Source organism: Ammodytes marinus, assembly GCF_949987685.1.
Source record: "Ammodytes marinus genome assembly, chromosome: 5".
Classification (NCBI taxonomy): Eukaryota; Metazoa; Chordata; class Actinopteri; order Uranoscopiformes; family Ammodytidae; genus Ammodytes; species Ammodytes marinus.
The window spans coordinates 29,058,314-29,077,663 of NC_137234.1; the positions used below are offsets into that span (position 1 = coordinate 29,058,314).

At 41.0% G+C, this 19,350-nt stretch overlaps 1 protein-coding gene across 1 annotated transcript in view; it reads right to left on the bottom strand.

The window, feature by feature from the left end:
- Positions 1-19,350, bottom strand: part of zc3h18 (zinc finger CCCH-type containing 18) — a gene marked incomplete at its 5' end in the record, with an annotated part of 49,817 nt that continues 30,467 nt past the window's right edge. The window contains 6 exons of the mRNA XM_080027719.1: positions 1-1,237; positions 2,584-2,683; positions 3,401-3,503; positions 13,767-13,981; positions 14,359-14,594; positions 16,890-16,994. Coding sequence (XP_079883845.1) covers positions 1,021-1,237; positions 2,584-2,683; positions 3,401-3,503; positions 13,767-13,981; positions 14,359-14,594; positions 16,890-16,994 — 976 coding nt within the window. The 3' untranslated portion in view covers positions 1-1,020. The remainder of the gene's footprint in view (positions 1,238-2,583; positions 2,684-3,400; positions 3,504-13,766; positions 13,982-14,358; positions 14,595-16,889; positions 16,995-19,350) is intronic.

Below are 19,350 nucleotides of genomic sequence, written 5' to 3' on the forward strand. Positions count from 1 at the left end.
TTTTCTCACAAAAGCAAGACATCTTGTCCCTGTTCCACCTCTCATACTCCTCCAACTAAAAATGTCACACAAGTAAAACATTGGTTTATCACTTGAGAAGAGCTAAGAACAAAACAAATAGCTGTAGATTTAAAAAAAAAAAAAAAGTCAAAAATCAATACTTCACATCACTGTTGTCTATAACCATACACTTGAAAGAATTTGATGATTTTTGCTAAGTTTGTACAAAGTGTGAAAGTGAACAACACTGCCCTAAAACACAGACGAGTCATTGGTTGAGAATGGGGCCCGCGCGGTTGAACAAAGCTCGGGGCTCGTGATCGCTTTCCAGGTAGAATACAGATGCTCCAGAAATGTTTAGACTTATATATGAAGAAGTGTTGTTGGCTGTATGAACCCTGTAGAGCTGACCCAACAGTCACATCACCCCACACACAGGAAAACTACAAAACATAGATTGACAAGGTGATAAAAAAAAGGAGGAAAGAAAAAGACAGAAGTAGTAGATTCGACGTGTATCAATCTGTTTTTTCGTCACATCACGAGGAAGATGCTTCCTGTTTAACTGAGAAGCCAAGCGATCAAGTGCACCTTCCTACCCTTTCTGTTCTCTGTACTTTAAAGTCTACTTTTTAAAGTCCACTCCATTCCTGAGCCGTCTCGTTCACTCTCACCGAAATGCCCAATAGTTTCCTCCTGGTTCTCCTAACTGCAGCGGAGAAATTCATAGACTTTTAATGGGAGCTAAATGTGGGGGCAACACTCTAGAAATGGAGCAGAGCCAAGCCTCTCTAAAGGGCAAAACGAAGCAGAAGATGCTTTTTGGTTGGCCACTTCCTCTTCCACTTACACACAATAGCCTTTATACATGAACCATTCAATTTTTTATTTTTTTTTGTACACGTCCATTGACGGGCAGGGCGAATATCCCCCATAACCCCTCACTGTTTCCTTGCGGGCTCACAAAGCCACGCAGGTTAAGAGGCAGGCTTAGCAGAAAGAAGCTGGCGTCCTGTGATTTTATTTGGCGGGGATCTTTGCTCGTTTGCGTGCGATGGCGTCCTCCACGGCCTTGAGTTGTTTGAGGAGCTCCTCGCGGCGAGACAGGGTGTTGCTGGGTTTGGTGGAGCCAGAGCCAGCAGCAGACGCAGCAGAAGCGGCGGGAGCGGCCATTTTGCCAACCGGCGCAGCAGGGCCTTTCCCAGATGACTTGGGGGGCGGCGACAGAGGGCGTTTCCTGAGGAGCAGAGAAAAGGTTATGAAATCGCTCAATTGACAAATGTTAACTCACTTGAAGGCGGTTGTCTGTTGAAGTTTAAAACTATTGGATCTGCCTAGTGCCACTCTGGATCTACCAACCAAACGCATAACTTTTGGTCGTGACGTATGTCATGCGCCGGTTTCTGACTACAGCTGAAACTGGCGCACGTCATTGTTCGCTGATTGTACCGTCAAAAATCTGTACGGAGAAAACCCGCGAATATACCGCAGGCCCAGACTGACTACTGAAGGGAAATGAAAATTGAGCGGAAGTCATAGGTGGGCGGTGCCAGGCTACCTAGGCTGTGTAATAACACTGGATTTTTTTTCTGCACACACACAGTACAGACAGGTAAGCGGAAAAAGCGTTCTCCGATATCACTGACTGACCCTTTTAGGTGTACACCCTGTAATAGACAGGTGGGACTGTGACACACAGCTGACCAAGCTAGCTAAACTGACAGATCTAAGATTGTTTATTTATGAGCAGATGAGGATGAAAAGTAAAAGTAGGAATATGGATGACACACCTGACCTCACACCCAATGCTAATGCTATTTAATAATCTAATAATGATTTCACAATTTAGCCCAATTTACAAAGCTAAATGACTGATAATATACTGTATATATAGTCAGGTTTAATACATATTCTGGCCTCTGAATCTAAAAATATTTTGGAAGTTATGTTAGTTTTTGATGCTACAGTGACTTCCTGTTTACTCAGACATTCATTCCTTAGCGACTGATTGACACATACCTAAATTCTTAAGCAAAGTGTTAACAGTGCAACCCCATCTAGTCAATCCATAGTTTGAAACTAGCTTCAAATTGCAACTCCATTCATCTGTTTTAGAAAATGCCTGTGCTTATTATTATTATTATTTTATTTTTTGTAGACCATCTTTTCAGTGTGATATGACCGACATATACAAGAGGATGGCCAATGCTGCATACAACTTGTCATGTCAAGTGTTTGTTTATTTTGTCTTTTGTCCATTGTCAGCTTATTTCAAAGCACTTATGTCATACTGGGGAATTTGTGAAGTGGCCTGTACCCTTTTGTGACACGTGCAGAGATGTGTGTCATATTTTGATGTGCTTCCACTTCTGTGTCTTGTTCCTCATTTGAGGTAAACGCTCGTGGTCAAACCAACTTGATGCTCTGAAAAGCCTTGCTGTGTTTGTGCTGAGTAAACACATGCACTCGCCTGACATTATGACGATGAGTCAGGAGGAAAAGTTGTCTTAAGAATGTCCACACTTGTGTTGACTGGCTGATTTAGATGAATATCACAGTCATATGCTTGAGGGGGGCACCAACCTGTCTCCCGGGGGGGCCATGGGGCGGGGGCCTTGGCCTCTGGGCCGGTCCATTCGAGGAGAGAGCGGCGGGGGTCGACCAGGTATCCTCCTGTCCCGGCCTGAACAACAACAGTTTGACAGTTACTAAGGGCTTTGTTCTATACATTTTTTTTTTTTTTGAAAATCACTATGGTTCTGGTCAATACAGAGCTGTAAATAGGGAACTGCTGTGTGCTCCATTCATAGCTGCTGAAGTTTTCATGGAATGTCTCAACTTCCACACTGGCTGGGAGAGTCAGATGGGTTTGTGTCTATGTGACAGAAATTGAATGGACAGAATGGAACACTGTACTTTCAAAAGAAAAACGGAACAAGAAGTCATCAAAGCATGTTTGCCTGGTTATATGTGCAGCTCCCCTATGCCACCGTGAGCCACTTCATGTTATGAACAGGAGGAAATATTGTACTGACAAATAGAGCAATTACTCAATTATTCAATAATCCAAACGTGTATCAATTTTCTTTTTTTAAAGCACAAATGCCAAGAATACACTGCTTCCAGCTTCTTGTATGGAAATATTTACTGATTTTCTCAGTTTATGATGTAGCATATAGAATATTATTGCATTTGATGCAGGGCTTAAAGAAGGTAAAGTAGCTGGTAAATGCAAGCATGGTGATTATTGGCTATCTATAATGTCTATAAAAGGATATTATGGTTTGATTCTTGAGAAAAACATCTGGCTACTAGATGCTTGTCTGTGGGTTTATCAGTAAAAGTAGTGTGATAGTGAAGAGATTTGTATGTTGTCAGTCAGTCAGTGTGTGTGTCTCACCTCTGTCCGGAGAGTGAGACATGGCCATTCTCTTGCTGAGAGGAGAACCGGGCCTGTCTTTGTCTGAAGGCATGTACCTCTTTCTGTTGCCTTTATCTCCCTGCTGCTGCAAAGAGATACACTGCATTATTTACATATCCACCAACAAAAAAAAAACACAATTACAAGTTTGGAAAAAAAAATTGTGGATTATTTTAGTACTTAGAGGTGGAGTCAACGATTCTGGAGAATGCTTGTTGTCAAAATCTACTTTTGTTAAAATTACATGTTAATACACAGCATAGGCTCTATAAACTGGTAAGAGAACAAAGGGTACGTAAACAAAGGGGGCCCACCATAGCTAGCAACATGCCTGTTTACAGAGCCTAGGCTGTGTATTAATAATATTTAGACAATAATCTCCAGAACCGCTGACTACACCTGTAATATGCAGGTTAAGAAGGAGAATAAGAAAATATGAAATTAGAAATATGCAACTTAACTCTGAAGAGAAAGATAACGTAGCACCAAATATCTTAGCAAAATGACATTATGTTTCCTTTTCCAGAGATTGAGACCTACAGTGAATTTCCAGACCTTAGTGCTGACAGCTTGCTCTGACGTGCAGTTGCAAAGCATTCTTTATGAGGCGCATCAAAACATGTTCTATGAGCACACTCCAGGCTGAGTCATGACTAACGCATGTATACAGTGCTATTCTCTGCCCTAGCATTGATATGCATCTGAGCTCCAGAAAATATGACATTTCATCATACTCACTAGGGATGCACGTGGCTACTCATTTCCCCAACGTCATTGCTCTTGCTCTAAATGCTCTTGTAATGTGCAACGCGCTGTTTATTATACAGGGTATCTGCAGGTTTCAGCATGTCAAATTTAAGACTTTTTAAGACCTTTTTAATACCACCTTGAATGAAATTTAAGACCTAAGACACAATACATATAGGCGATAGTTGGGGGGGTCCAGCTGTATTACAACCCAAGCATAGCTTGTGTGTCACTCAATGAGACTCATTCAAGTTTACTTTTTGTCTGTTTATTGAACATAAAGTGATACTCATTTATATCAGAAGCTAGGAAGAAAGTAGCCTCTCTCAGGGTATCTGCACATTTGAAGACCTCTAATGAACACCAATACCTTGGCAACATAAATCAACAATCTACACTACAGTATATGCTCTGTAGAGGTTTATTAAGTTTGAATATCAAATATTCAATGCACTTTAGCTAACAACTGCTGTCTAATTACAGAAAATAAAAAATGTTCAGCAGTCTGAATGAAGACAATGTCCCCCCGCATTTACCATCAAATAAATATAAGATCACTGTAAAGGCAACGTGAAAACCCATCATTACCACCTTTTCAACCTATTATAGAGCTGTATCAGTTGATTTACATTTTCTGATTAATCGAGTCACAAGAACAGTTTAATCAATAAAGAAAATGTGTTAGCTGCAGAATGAAATACAAAAATCTGGTAATTTATGGGGAAGAATGTCCTTCAAATTTTAATTAGCCTACTTATTCAATAAACAACAAACTTAGTCCATTAACTTTATTTTTCAGAACTTATGGCAGAAACTATTTAAAAATTGGTTCCAAAGGTGAATGTTTTTGCACTTTCAAAATCGGGAAATAGGCCACTGTAAAGTAGGCATAGCATAGGCTACTGTATACAGGTTTGCGGTAATTTGCGAAATGTTTTATTTTCTTCATATTGTTACAGGCAGCCAGGTTAATAAACTGCGGGTATTAGGGTTGTACCGAATGGTGATGGAAATGTAGGCTACTGTCAAGATTGACGGGACGATCGGCAATAGTTCTTAACTAGCCGTCAGAGAGCGAGGGCAGAGTGGAGAGAAAGAAAGCGACAGACAGAGAGAGAAGCAGAGACTCGCGTCTCACTCTGTAGGCCATAAGGTGAACCCGTTTTTCGTTTCATCTTGTTCCCATGTCTGGGCACTAAATAAATTTTGGTTCTTTAAAAAGATATATTGGTTTTGAATGACAAAAAAAAAGTTCTCCACTTGAAATCCTGCAGTATTTTTTTAATTAGTGTTTAAAGTCGGGACTATTTCTTGCTTAGCGGAACAATATTTCGTTCCAAATGGTGATTTTTTTGTCACGTGCTTCACATTCGACCAATCAGGTAGCCGCGCAGATCCAAGATGGCGATGTCAACAACGTCTAGCGATGAAGAGGAAAATACGGAAAATACTCTAAAACATCGGAAACACCTTAAAAAAGTTCGAAAAAAGAACAAAAAAATATGCTACATGCATGTTACGTCTGTACGGAATGAAGAGGTGAATGATTTCACTATCACAAGGTGGGATACTTACAGGAATTGTTTAAAACGGTGGCTTTGCTGTCATGGCGAGTCTCATAAAGTAGCCGAGACATTCAAATCCTGTATCGATGTTGAATATAAAGATATTCCCGATGACGCTGGGTTTCACCCGACTTGTTACCGGCGGTTCATTGATAAAAAGCGATTGGATTCTGCCGAAAAACGGGCCAAACGGCTGGCTGTGGGTCAAGATGAGTCTGTGGCATCGGACAACGCTTCAGGCTCGACCGGCTCGACAAGTGACATTCCAAGGAAAAAACTAAGATCGAAGACGGGCCTGCCTATCGGTTCTGCTGGCCCTGTGCTCCCTGCCTTTTGTATAATTTGCAAGAAAACGGACAAGAGCATTACTGTGGGAGGCAAACGGCAGAAGGACCATCTTTCACAGGCAGAAACGCTTTCAGCAGGTAAACACAAACACACACACACACACACACACACACTACACACAGCACTTACACACATACAAACCATTTAATCATCTTTTATTTTTAGGCCAGTTGATGAACGCTGCCAGGATAAAGCAAGACAGTAGCATTCTCTTGCATATTGAAGACAGAGACTGTGTGGCCATGGAGGTTCGGTACCACAAGTCCTGTTACAGACAGTACACCAGGTTCATGACAAAGTCTGCAGTTACTGGAACCGCAGACGAAGAAGAGTGAGTTATTAAATTGTATTATTATATACACACATTAACAATTACACTTCATATTCTAGATGCATGACAGATACAGTGTCAAGAATTATGAGATGAATATAGAATAAATAAAAGTTTAACTTTTTGAATGGACTTTTCCATGATATTGCATTTATTTTAGATGCACTTGTAAAGGCTGTTTGTATGTAGCTACAATCTTGACTGCATGCCTTTTGGCACATATTAAGTGTGTGTGTGTGTGTGTGTGTGTGTGTGTGTGTGTGTGTGTGTGTGTGTGTGTGTGTGTGTGTGTTTCTTTTCAGAAGTGACCCAACCTTTGATGCTAGCTACAAAATATTCTGTGAGAGGATCATCCGCCAAAGGATAATTGTAAATCAGGAGGTGCTGAGAATGAACCAGCTACGACGAATGTTTTTAAATACGGTGCGAAAACATGAAGATTGTGATGCTTCAAACTACAGGTAACAACAGAAGCTTTTTTAGCAGCGATGTAAAACACTTTTATGCTGGAAAATATCAAAAGAATAATAAATAATAATAAAAAAGGCTTTGATAGTATATTTAAACTACTAATACTTTCAGTATGAATATATCTTTATTTAAACCCTTGTGCTCCTCTTTCCCTGTGTTCTTATGTTGCAGGCAGGATAAATTAAAGAGAAGGCTGACCCTGGACTTTCCCCAACTGGTGTTTCACTGCCCCAGCAAGCGCAACATATGCGAACTGGTTTTTGTTGAGACTTTGTCTACAGATATGCTGATAGACAGGCTACCTCATCCATCAGGTACAGACACAACTGAGTCAACTGAATTAAGCCAAGCTGAAAGTGACACTGAACACATGGCAAGAACAACAGCTGGTCCACAAACTACTGAGAACACAAGGACACTTTATAGTGCAGCGCTGATATTGAAGCAGCTACTATGTGACTCTCCCGGTATGACGTGCCCCTGGCCACCCACATCAGATGATTTAAATGTATCCGATGCAAAATCTGTTGTGCCACTTGAACTGTACAATGTTATTGCTTGGATTGTAGGTGCAACAGAGGAACCAACATTAGCCTGTTATGTTGATATTCCAGAAGATTTGAACCTAAAAGTGATATCTGTTTGTCAAGACATTATGTATCTTGCATCTAAAGGTCGGAGGCAGACACCCAAATCATTATGTCTTGGTCTAAGTATTCGGCATTTAACAGGTTCCTCACAAGTTGTGTCACTGCTGAGTGGACTAGGACATTGTGCTTCATGGGACACAGTTGTCAGTCTAGACACTAGCCTTGCCCAACTACAACTACTAGAGGGCAGAGACAAAATCCCGGTTGGATTCTCAAAGAAGACTCCTACAATACTGGTGTGGGACAATATTGACTTTGGGGAGGAGACACTATCAGGTCGTGGAACTACTCACCATACAAATGGCATTATGCTGCAAAGTTCTGTCGCTGAACCTGCGTCAAGAACAAACAGACAACCACTACAGAAGGGAGTGTCCTCATTCAAAGCACCCCCTAGCTGTCCTGTAGAACACTACCAACAGTCTAAAAGACAAGGGCCACAGAACTTGTTTCATCAACATAGTATTCCACTGCAGCTGGAAACATACAGATTGAACACCGTGTCTGCAGCCCAAACTGAACTGGCCTATGTTTTTGTAAAATACATAGATGCTGAACGATGCACAGTCCCAAGCTGGACAGGTTTCCATACATTGCTTCAAGGTGATGCTACTCTGCAAAAGTCAGCACTGCATTATCTTCCAGTCATTGAGGCTTCACCGACAGAGATGTCAACGGTAAACACAATTCTGAAGCGAAGTGTCCAAATTGCTGATCGGCTTGAACTGGACCATATCGTGTTGGTGTTTGACCAAGCTATATATGCCAAAGCTCAACAAATCCGTTGGAAAGACGAAGACTTGACAAAGCGTCTAGTGATAAGACTAGGCGAGTTTCACACATGCATGTCCTACCTCGGTATTCTAGGAAAAAGGTTTGGAGATGCAGGACTGCAAGACATACTCATTGAGTCTGAAGTGGTTGCCCCAGGATCCATCAATGGGGTGATCAGTGGTCATCAGTATAACCGCAGCATAAGGGCGCACAAGCTTATGTACGAGTGTCTGCAACGCGCCAGAGTAAACACCTTCCTGGACTCTTTGCCACTAGCGGAGAGATATGAGTGTTTGGATGTTATTGAGGAGACAAAATGTGCATTCCCAGAGGGAACAATCGATGTTTTGGGTGCTAATGACAAATTTGAAAAAATGTGTTGTATGTATGCAGAATATGTGGAAAGGAGAAGTGCAGTCAACCAAACATTTGCATTCTGGAGTTCATACATCGATATGGTTCAAACACTCCTTCTGTTTGTGAGAGCAACAAGAGAATCTGACTGGCAACTCCACCTGTCAACAGTTCGATTGATGATGCCGATGTTTTTTGCCTATGATCGTGTGAACTATGCTAGGTATCTACCTGCATACTGGCTGGAAATGGTCAATTTGCCTGTAACACATCCTTCTTGCCACAACGACCTCAGCGTTAAAGGCCAGTGGACTGTCCAACGTCAAAGTGTCCATGGATTTGCCTCGATTGCCTGTGACCAGGCTATTGAGCAAACATGCAACCGAGATTCCAAGACAAAAGGTGGATGGACAGGGATAACACAGAATCGAGCTGCAGTTTATCGCTGGATATTATCACAAAATGAAAGGGCTGCTATAACAAGAAAATGTGAGTCAATGGCAGGTAAATCTCCTGAACAACGGAAACGGAAAGACCTTGACAGCACACGGATTCATGCTGATGAAAAGGCTGTGGCTAGAATAAGTTCCACCCTAGATTCTATGCTGAACCCTTTCAACACACACCATGAAGGTATTGTGTGTCTTAGCTCTGGGACAGTAGCAGTTGAAGAAATCACAAAGGATTTGCTCGCAGCTCCAGACAAGGGGGAAAAAGCTGTCAAAGAGTTTATGGACCAGCGACTTTTGTCAAAATCTGTCGACATATTCGCTCCCATCAAGGCACTTAAACTGAAAACCTTTAGTGACCAGGCAAAGACGAAGAAGAAATCTGCAGCGGGCAAGGATGTGATTCTACGGGCTGACAAGAAGCTGTTCTCTAGACTGCTCATAATAGGCCAGAGTAGAAAAATTGACCTTAGGGAGATTCTATCCTACTCACTGGGAACGGTTTCCTATCCTCTAGCCAGTATGGATGGTTCACTTGCCAAAACTAACAAATCAGCTCTCATGGATTTATTAGAGGCTAAAGGTGGGGACTGCCTAGTTGATACAATCCCAGCAAATGGAGCTATTCTGTTCGATGGCATGGCGGTCATACAAGCCCTTCAGTCCAGACCACCCACCTTTGGAGAGCTCGCTGAGACCATACTACAGTACATAGTCAAGCTGGCTCTGCAGCACAAGTGTGAAAGGGTAGACTTTGTGATAGACCAGTATCCTGAAATGAGCATTAAAAATGTAGAACGGTCACGTAGAGCCGCTGGTGGCACACAACAGGTGCAAATTTATGGAAGGACCCAGAAGACACCAACTCAATGGAAAAAGTTTCTATCTGATGGAACAAACAAAGCGGCACTGGCTGAATTCCTCTTTGATGTGTGGAAAGATGCTGATCTAACTGTTGTGCGCAAGGACTTGACTGTGTACATAGCACACGGAGAACTGTGTCACTGCTTGAAAGTAAAAGATGGTTCACAAACTGTAAATGCTGTTAAGGATCTTGAATGTGATCATGAGGAATGTGACACAAGGGTGTTCTTACATGCACATCATGCTGCACAGGAACATGAAACAGTCATCATTAAGAGCCCTGATACAGATGTGGCAGTTATTGCTTTAAGTCTGCAGAGAGATTTTCCATGTAGCTTGTATTTCTTCACGGGAGTTGGCAACAGGACAAGAATCATTGACCTTGTTAAGGTGTCAACAGCCCTTGGAAACATTGTGTGTTCGGCACTTATTGGAATTCATACCTTCTCAGGTTGCGACTCCACAAGCGCCTTTCATGGCAAGGGGAAAAGAAAGACGTTCTCTGTTGCTTGCGAAAAGGAAGAATACCTGTCTGCATTTACACATCTGGGAAGCAGTTTTGAATTGGACCAGTCAACATTTGATGTGCTGAGCAAATATGTGTGCCACCTGTATGGCCAATCATCTGCAGAAAATGTCAACGATGCAAGGTACAGAGCATTCTGCATGGCATCATCAGCTTTGCCGGAACTCTCAATGCCTCCTACAAGTGACGCCCTGCACCAACACTGCAAAAGGGCAAACTACCAGGCTGCAATAATGAGACATTCTCTCAAAGGTATAATGTCTGCCCCTTCACCCAATGGCAATGGATGGCACATTGAGGATGGGGAGTTAAAAGTTACATGGATGACTACAAATCCTGCCCCTGACAGTGTGTTAAAGGTAGTCCACTGCAGCTGCAAGCAGAGCAAATGTGAGACAGGAAGATGTTCCTGTATGTCTGCAAGACTGTCGTGTACTGATTTGTGTCGGTGCCAAAATTGTGCCAATATTTCCATGGAAACAGAGGATAAAAGCACATGGGAAGATGGCTCTGATGATAGTGATGATAGTGATAGCTAAGAGATGAACAATGTCTCCCTCATTCAGAATACGCAAAGTCACACTTAATCAGTTAGTTCTCTAATAAAAATTTTAGTTTTTGCCACATTTGAGAAAAATCCCTCAGAGTATTTTACTATTTCTTTTTTTCTTTAGTTACTTAAGTTAAATACTTTAAAAATGAAATGTGAGGTTACAGTGCACCTGACCTTAAAAAAATATATAATATTCATAGTTTGAGTTTGTGCCAAATTTGAGGAAAATGTATCAAAGAATTCTTGAGATATGGCTTTAACAATGTGCAAAGTTAAGACAAAATAATTAAAAAAAAAAAAAAAAAAAACTCAAGACCTGCTGTGACATCAACACATTGTTTTGTTCATGTAAATATTGTTTTATACCATATTGTGTACATATTGTGAACTGTAATGCAGTTTTTGTTGTATTATCAATTTTTTTGCATTATTCGATATTTTGATTGATGTCAGCCATTTTGGGCCAAAGTGTTCTTTATTTTATTTATTTTTTACTTCCTCTTATAACACAGTATCTACTGAAATTTTTAATGTATAAAACATCATTGTTTAGCAAAATGTACCATGTGTATGTTCAATTGTACAGGTTGCTATTCACTTATTTTGAAGCGTTTTTTTATTTTTTTTTGTATATTTCATGGTTTAATTTCAAATTAAAGTATACTAATGCTAAAATACTTGTCTCAAATGTTAGGTATATGTATTAATGTCAATTTGTGAGAGAGATTTTGTTTCCAGAATGAATGTAAATACATTTACAAGAAAAAACTGCTGCATAAGATTTTCGTTTTTTGGTAATTCCTATTTTTATACATTTATGGCTCTTAAAAAAATACTGCAGGATATTTTGCGGAGAACTTTTAACCTAATGTCCACAATGGCATTGTCTATGCAAAAATGCAAAAAAAGAGTAGTGCCCAGACGTGGGAACGAAAATCACTTTCTAGGCACTTTTTCCTGGTTCACCTTATGGCCTACTGTGAGCTCACGGCAACGCGACCAGAATGACCGTCTGATGAGCAGCTATTAGTTAATAAATATAGATACATAAACATTTTTACTAAACACAATAAATCTGTTTGTTTCTGTGTGAGTTGCATTTGGGTCAGTAGCCTACCTACATCGCCAGCGGGCGGGTGGTTGCACACCTACGGAGTAGCGGCAGTGTGTGGTCACGGGGTGAATAAAGCCATACCCGTCGCTATTGGCGGGCCATAGGCCAATGTTGCATTCTTTATAATCAAAACATTTAAAATATAAATAAACAATGGTGTGATTTTGTTTGATTGATGGGAGTCTATCTACACTGCAACAGCCTATCACGGCCTTACTGAAAAGACAGTAAGGCTACGTAGGCCTACGTAATACGTCAATGCAGCCGCTCAACAGTTACCGCGCATTTTTGAAAGTGAAGCTGGATGAGTTTTCGCCGGCTTACTATTTTATTTCTAGTTCATCATAATCGATATTCGGTAACGGTTGAAAAGCCCACCAACAGTCTCCTCTGCCAAATCGGATCGTCAAACTGTTGTCACTTTTCGAGCCGCATGACAGACTACAATCCGAAATTATGGACTTGTTCAGCGCGGTTCTGATTGCGTGAAGCCACAGTTTAGACACACATTCTTCTTCTACGCTACGTTTATATGCGGATCACAGCCACACACGGCTGTACTGCCTCTAGTGTCTGACTTTTATATGAGCAGTTAGTTTAAAGTAGCCTCTCTATATCTCCTTCTCGGAAAGTCGCGGAAGAAAAAAATATATATAACATTGAATAGTCCTGTCCCCCGACAAATTTAAGACCTTTGAGTAATGGATTTAAGACCAGCATATCACATGTTTAATGAATTTAAGACTTTTTAAGGCCTTAATTTGAGATACTTGAATTTAAGACTTTTTAAGACTTTTACGACTTCCGCAGACACCCTGTTATAAATCACGTAGGCCTACCGGATGGATTAACATACATCGTTTGCTCTGTCAAGTTATCCAAGTTGAATTTTTGCATGGGCAGAGATTGTTATTGTAAGTGTGTCTTTATAAAGTTTCTTGGCTGACAACAAGTCATCACTTTTTGCTTAGCTTTGTGCTGCTCTCACCTTTTTTCTCTCTCTCTCTCTCTCTCTCTCTCTCTCCCTCTTTTACTAGCCCACACCTATAGGCCTACACATGTTCATTCTCACGCATTGTATCTTCATGTCAAAATGATGGGCAATAAAATACAAACCGACTGGTATTTCAGTTGCAGACTAGTGAGGTAGCGGACGTTTAAAACAGGGCTGTCAAAATGAAAGCGTTAACGCAGGGTGATTCATTTCTGGAATTAATGCATTTATTTTTTAACACATTCGCAGAATGACCCGCCCCGTGCATCCCACCGACAGCTCTGCACTACAGTCACTTGTGGCTGATAGGGTCAGCAGCTGTAAGCAGCTAAACATATCACGCTAGCCTATGTTTTGAACTGCTAAGTCCCCCAAAACGTGGGCGCGCGCACACACATACCCACACACACACTTTTTAATCGTTCGACAGCCCTAGTTTAAACGTTTAACCGACTAGTCATTGCATCCCTAATACTAATAAAATGGGTTTCATAGATGATTAGTAGATCTCAAGGACTGATACAACCAGCGGTGATAAGGCAGAAGATGTGTTTTTTATGATTTCAATGAACAGACCCTTTAATAGAAAGAGAGGCGGAACTAACCTTGTTGAGTAGGGTGAGTTTGATGTCTTTGTGGGAGCCTGAAGCCCCGTAGTTTCCTGGGGGGCCCATGGAGCCGGGTGGGGGGTGCATATGGTGTCCTCCCCTGCTACCAGGTCCTGATCTGGGCATGGGGTGGCCTCCTCGAGGGGGGGGACCAGACTGCTCCATCTTCCTTCGCTCCTCCCTGAACGGCTCATCTTTCTTTGACGGTCTCTCTGGGGTGAGCACAGGACAACATGGCAGATGATCAACTATTCAAAAGGTAAGCATCACTTCTACGTTCCCAGGTTTACAGAAAAACCCATGAAATATTCTAAAATCATATTCATTTGATACGTAGGTAAAGTCTATGCAATTGAATGAGTTAACACGGTGAGATGAGGGGATACATGGTTGATTCTACCAGTAGTAGGACATGCTTGTCTCAAGTAAGTTACTTCCCCTCAATGTTCATATTTTTTTAGACTGGTTTGATTGGTCATGGTGGCTATTATTTCACAATTGGCCATTATTTGAATATCAACTTATTTTGTGAATGTTTAATGTTAATCTAAACATTTATGATGATTTGTATGTTGTTGGCCCCACTAACCCCTGTTCCTGTCCCTGGGATGTGGAGGCCTGTCTCGGGGGGGAGCAGCCCTCTCCTTGCGGGGCTGGTGGGGCTGGTTGGGCTGGTTAGGCTGGTTGGGTGTGGGTGAGTGGGAGCTGGCAGAAGACACAGGGCTGGCCAGGTCAGCGTACATGTCCTCAGAGTCCGCACTGCGCACAGAGCTGCTGCTGGAAGACGCAGAGGACACTGAGGACACACTGCTCACACTCAGAGATCTGTGGACAGAGAGACAACAGGTGCTGATTCTAATGTGGACTACAACTACCGGACAGCACACACATGCACCATATGCATTGCACTCATGACCACACATACTGAATAGTAACTTTCATACCTGGATTTCCTGGGGATTTCCCAACAGCAAAAAGCACATGCAATGAAGAGAGAAAGAACACAGAATTAATGCACATAAGGTTACGTGACAATTATATGTACATTTAAAATACCCTTATAGTTTAGATGTTTAGCTAAGAGGCTTACAAAGTGACTGAGGAGGAATGCGACGGATAAATAAGCTACCTAAAAGCAGTCAAATGGTTTCAATATTCTTTATGTAACATTAGAGTGAAGGAATATGCAAGATTCATAAAACCACATGAAAGGTTCTAAAGAACGGTCAACTTCATCCAATTTGTAAGTTTCAAAAAGTGAAAAATGGGGCACAACTCGAGATCGTCATCAGCTACATGTATCAGTGTTTCCCACAGGTTGAGAATTTACTTGCGGTGGTCAGGCCCGACGCGACGAGTGATGGGCAAGTTCAGTAATAAATAAGTCAAGCAAAAGTTTATGAACCATTTATTGATAAACAATGAGTTCATGGTGTTAAGTTTTTTTAGAAAGGAATACCACAACAAACCAGACTATACGGTTCGGCGGAATCGTCCTCAAATTATACCCACGGTGTTAACACGGTGTTACCGCTGTGTAATTGGGTTGGCCATTTTATTATTATCTTTTCTTTTATTTACTAATTCAGCAACAGCTGTAGCCTTTTTTTTTTTTTAAAGTTTCTCACTACTTTTTACGAGATCACATTGAACTAATCACAATTAGCTATCTCCGCCAAATAGTCTATTTAACCAACAGCACTTGAACTCATCACCATGTAACATGCTGTTTTTTTCTCTTCTTTTTATCCTAGAGGCTGTCGGTAACACATTTGACAAATGAAGGGCTCTTCACTCACAGGAGTTCTGTTATCTATCAGCTTCTTGGCCTGAACTGTAGTTGGGAGCGCGCTAGTCTCTCTGGAGCAAGTGTCCTTGTTTTGGCTCGGCTAAGCTAACTAGCTGTAGCTGCCTGATCAACTTTGCAGAGGAATGAAGTAGCGAGACATTGCGGTGCTTTAATGTCTTTCCCCATGATCATGACTGTACACTTAAACTGGGTGCATGAGGCACTTTAACGCCAACTGACAGCAAAAACACATGTAGCATGGGCTGCACATATGACTGCACCACGATAACACTCACACTGACTAATACGTTTGATTTGATTATTTATTTATTTTAAATAATGGAATACGGGTTATATCTAACTGGGCGGGCCATCCAAATAGAGCCAATAAGCGGGAATGATAGGGATGGCCATGGTTAACCTGTTAACCGTTAAGAAGATCTTTAACTGGTTAATACTAAAGGTTAAACGGTTTAAAAAAATGAAATTGTCTTAATTTCTCTCAAATCAGGACTCTTATTTTGATACCGCTAAACCGGATGTAAGAATGCCAACTGTTGGCAAAGAATGAAACGAGTAGTGTAGGCTACTCTCAACTTTATAATAGTTCCATGGTACGCTCCCAGTCACAACTTATGGTCACAACACTCCCGTGCCATGTGTTTGTATAATTTAATTAACAGCGGGGGCTCCCCGTAGCATTAGACTTCTTGAGGTGGATGGATACTGTCCTGCATCTATCACCGTCTCAGTGAGTGTGAGAGTGAAAAGACAGGCAGTGAATGCCCCTGCACAGAGAGGTCTGCCATGATTGTGTGCGAGGATCAATAGCGAAAATCCGTCATAAAGAAAAGCGTAAAGTATCGTTATGCAGTACTGATAACGTCGGAGCTTATCAATACTACGGTCTTTCAAAATGTTGCCTGCCTACTTAGCACCGGGTTTTGGTAGGTTACCCGTCCCTAAGCCTGTGTGTGTGTAACATTTGCATACTAGACCTCTTCTCACAACAGACCGCTCTCGTGTGAATGTCAAAGTGTAGGCATTTAAATTGGCCACTGGTCCCTGAATTGTTTTTAAATGAATATGCTGGTCCTTGGAACAAAAAAAGGTCGAGAGCCCTGCTATAACGCTTCATGTATTTCACTATAAATAGGCTATATTAAATCTTAACGGTTAAGTGGTTAATAACCGTTAATTCTTGTGGATAACCGGTTAAAGAAAACATTCTAAATGGCCATCCCTAGCGGGAAACACTGTGTATTGAATTAATTTAAGTTGCAATGAGTGCCGACATGAGTTGCAATGAGTGCCAACATTATTAATAATACCTGGATTTTCTGGATCCGGAGCGTTCGGGTGAGAGAGAGTTGGAGGAGGATCTGGATCTGGAACTAGAACCAGAATAACTGCTTCCACTAACACTCCCACTCCGCCTGGAAGAGACACACACACACTGACCTGAGAACAGCAGCATTAACAAGTAGACTAACAAATTGAGTCGGAAGGTTTATTGAGCGTTACTGGCTAAGTGCCCTCTACTACTCAGTCCTCTCTTCACAGTGTGCTTTCTGTAGCCCTGGACAGAGTGTTAGCTTAATGCCATAGCCCCAGTTAGGAATTTTTACTATTTACCAAAGTTCTGTAATCAGATAAATTAGAGTGCAGCTCACTGCAGTTCCTTACATCACACTCACACAGACATTCTGCAGGGTTAAGCTTCTCCATCCAGCCTATTATTATTTAATATGCAAGATGAGAGCAACCGCACCTGCAAGTACAGTGTTCCCCTACATTGTTTTGGAGCCCTCTCTGAAATTCAACGTGGTTCTACCATTCCATTTTTTCATAAATATAAATGTATATTATGTATACATATTTTTTAAACCCACCCAGGGTGAATTTAGCACCAGCGATGTGGATACTAATGATTGCTGCAGGGCAACCATCTTGCTTGTAAATAAATACATGGGCCAGTGGTGTCGGAATTCCCGTCTGAGGAGGCACTGGCCTATTTCCTGCCAAAAACCCACAAAGATCCACTGTAGCATCAAAAGTAGCAGCCTTTGTGGATTAACCAAATAGGTGACATTTTCAATGGACATGTTTTAGATATGTAATAAAAATAAAGGATCTGTTGTAAAATAATTTTTCAGTAAAATAAAAAATAAATATATGAAGCCCCCCCCCCCTTCCCACCTCCTAGCAGACCGCACTCATCCAGCCCAAAGCAGAATACCAAAGGGAAACCCTACAAGGAGTATCATAATGTATCATATCTTACAATCAGCGGGGATGTCCTTTACAAACAAAACAACAAAGTGGTTTTCCTGGATAGTTTCCACTGTGAAACCACCAATGTCACACACCCTTTATGTCAATCATTTCCCTTATACAGTTTGCTTCCTCTCTGAGACACACAGTGTGTACAAAACTCACACGTGTGGTTTCTCCTTCATCCACCCACACTATCTCAATGGTCTTTCCCCGAGTACACCGTCAGGGTGTTGGATTCACCTCATGACAAACTGTGTGGGCATTATGTTTTCCTTCATGCCCACACAGTGCTTACACAAGTTAAGGAAATATCAAACTCGAAACCGTAGCGCTTTGCATTTATTTTGAGTAGAATGATTTTTCACACTACCAGGATCTATCACATTCTGTGGTGTGACTACATACAAAGTACTCACAGGTATTTGAGGATGACATGAGATATTGTTGTTGTTGCTATTTTAAATTAAAAAAATATATATGAACAGTTAATAAAAAAATTATCCTGTACCAGCGTCATCATAAAAAAAAACTCAACTGAAGCTGTCCATCCAATGTTTAATAAAAATAGTCATTCCTTATAACGTAGACAGTTAATAAAAAAAACACTCGATGTGATGTATCCTCAGTCTGAACGTTTGTTTTTCAACATACTTCTCCTAGTTGCCTAAGTTGTTGGAGAGTCAGCTGCCATCAAAAGCTGCAGGTTTGTAATTATGTAATACACAAAACTATGAAGAAATATGTGTCGTCAACAATCCTTTGTCTGGGGAGAAACTGTTGAGCTAAAAACAGCTCTTTGATAATAAAAACTATGTTGAAATATGTTCGTCAGCAATCTTTTTCTCAGCACTAAGAGGAAACACGGTTGGGACAAAAACAGATCTTTGATAATAAAAACTATGTTGAAATGTGTTCCGTCAACAATCCTTTTTTCATGACTATAAGTAGACACTGTTGAGCAAAGGAAAGATATCTGATAATTAAAACTATGTTGAAATGTGTGTTTTGTTTTTGTTGAACAGATGAGACTAAAATGTTAAAAAAAAAACAGGCTTGCAAACTGGTTATGATGCGTGAGCCGAGAAAAACATTAATCTCGCAACCCAATGCTTAGTGTGTATTTAATGAAGTGAACAGACTTTCCAGACCAATAAATGAGGGGATTGGGGAGGGCTTCTTGGGTAGTCCAGGGGCAACATTTAATGCATCACTCTGGTGCACTTTGGGAGGAAATTTAAGAGGCTAAATCTGATAATTGTTTTGTTCTGAAAACAATATTCTGCTGTGGGAGACACTGTAATCTGATCACCAAGACATTGGTTGTATTGATGGGAATACTTCCTGGGTCACACTTTGAGTTTGGACTATTACTTCGAAGTGAAATGAGTCTGTGGACACAAATACCACATTGTTCATATGATACATTTTATTTTTATTACGAAACTCATAAAATCAGAATGTCTGTACATTTCCTTTGTGATACTACAAGGTTTTCTAGCCCTTCTTAATTTTATT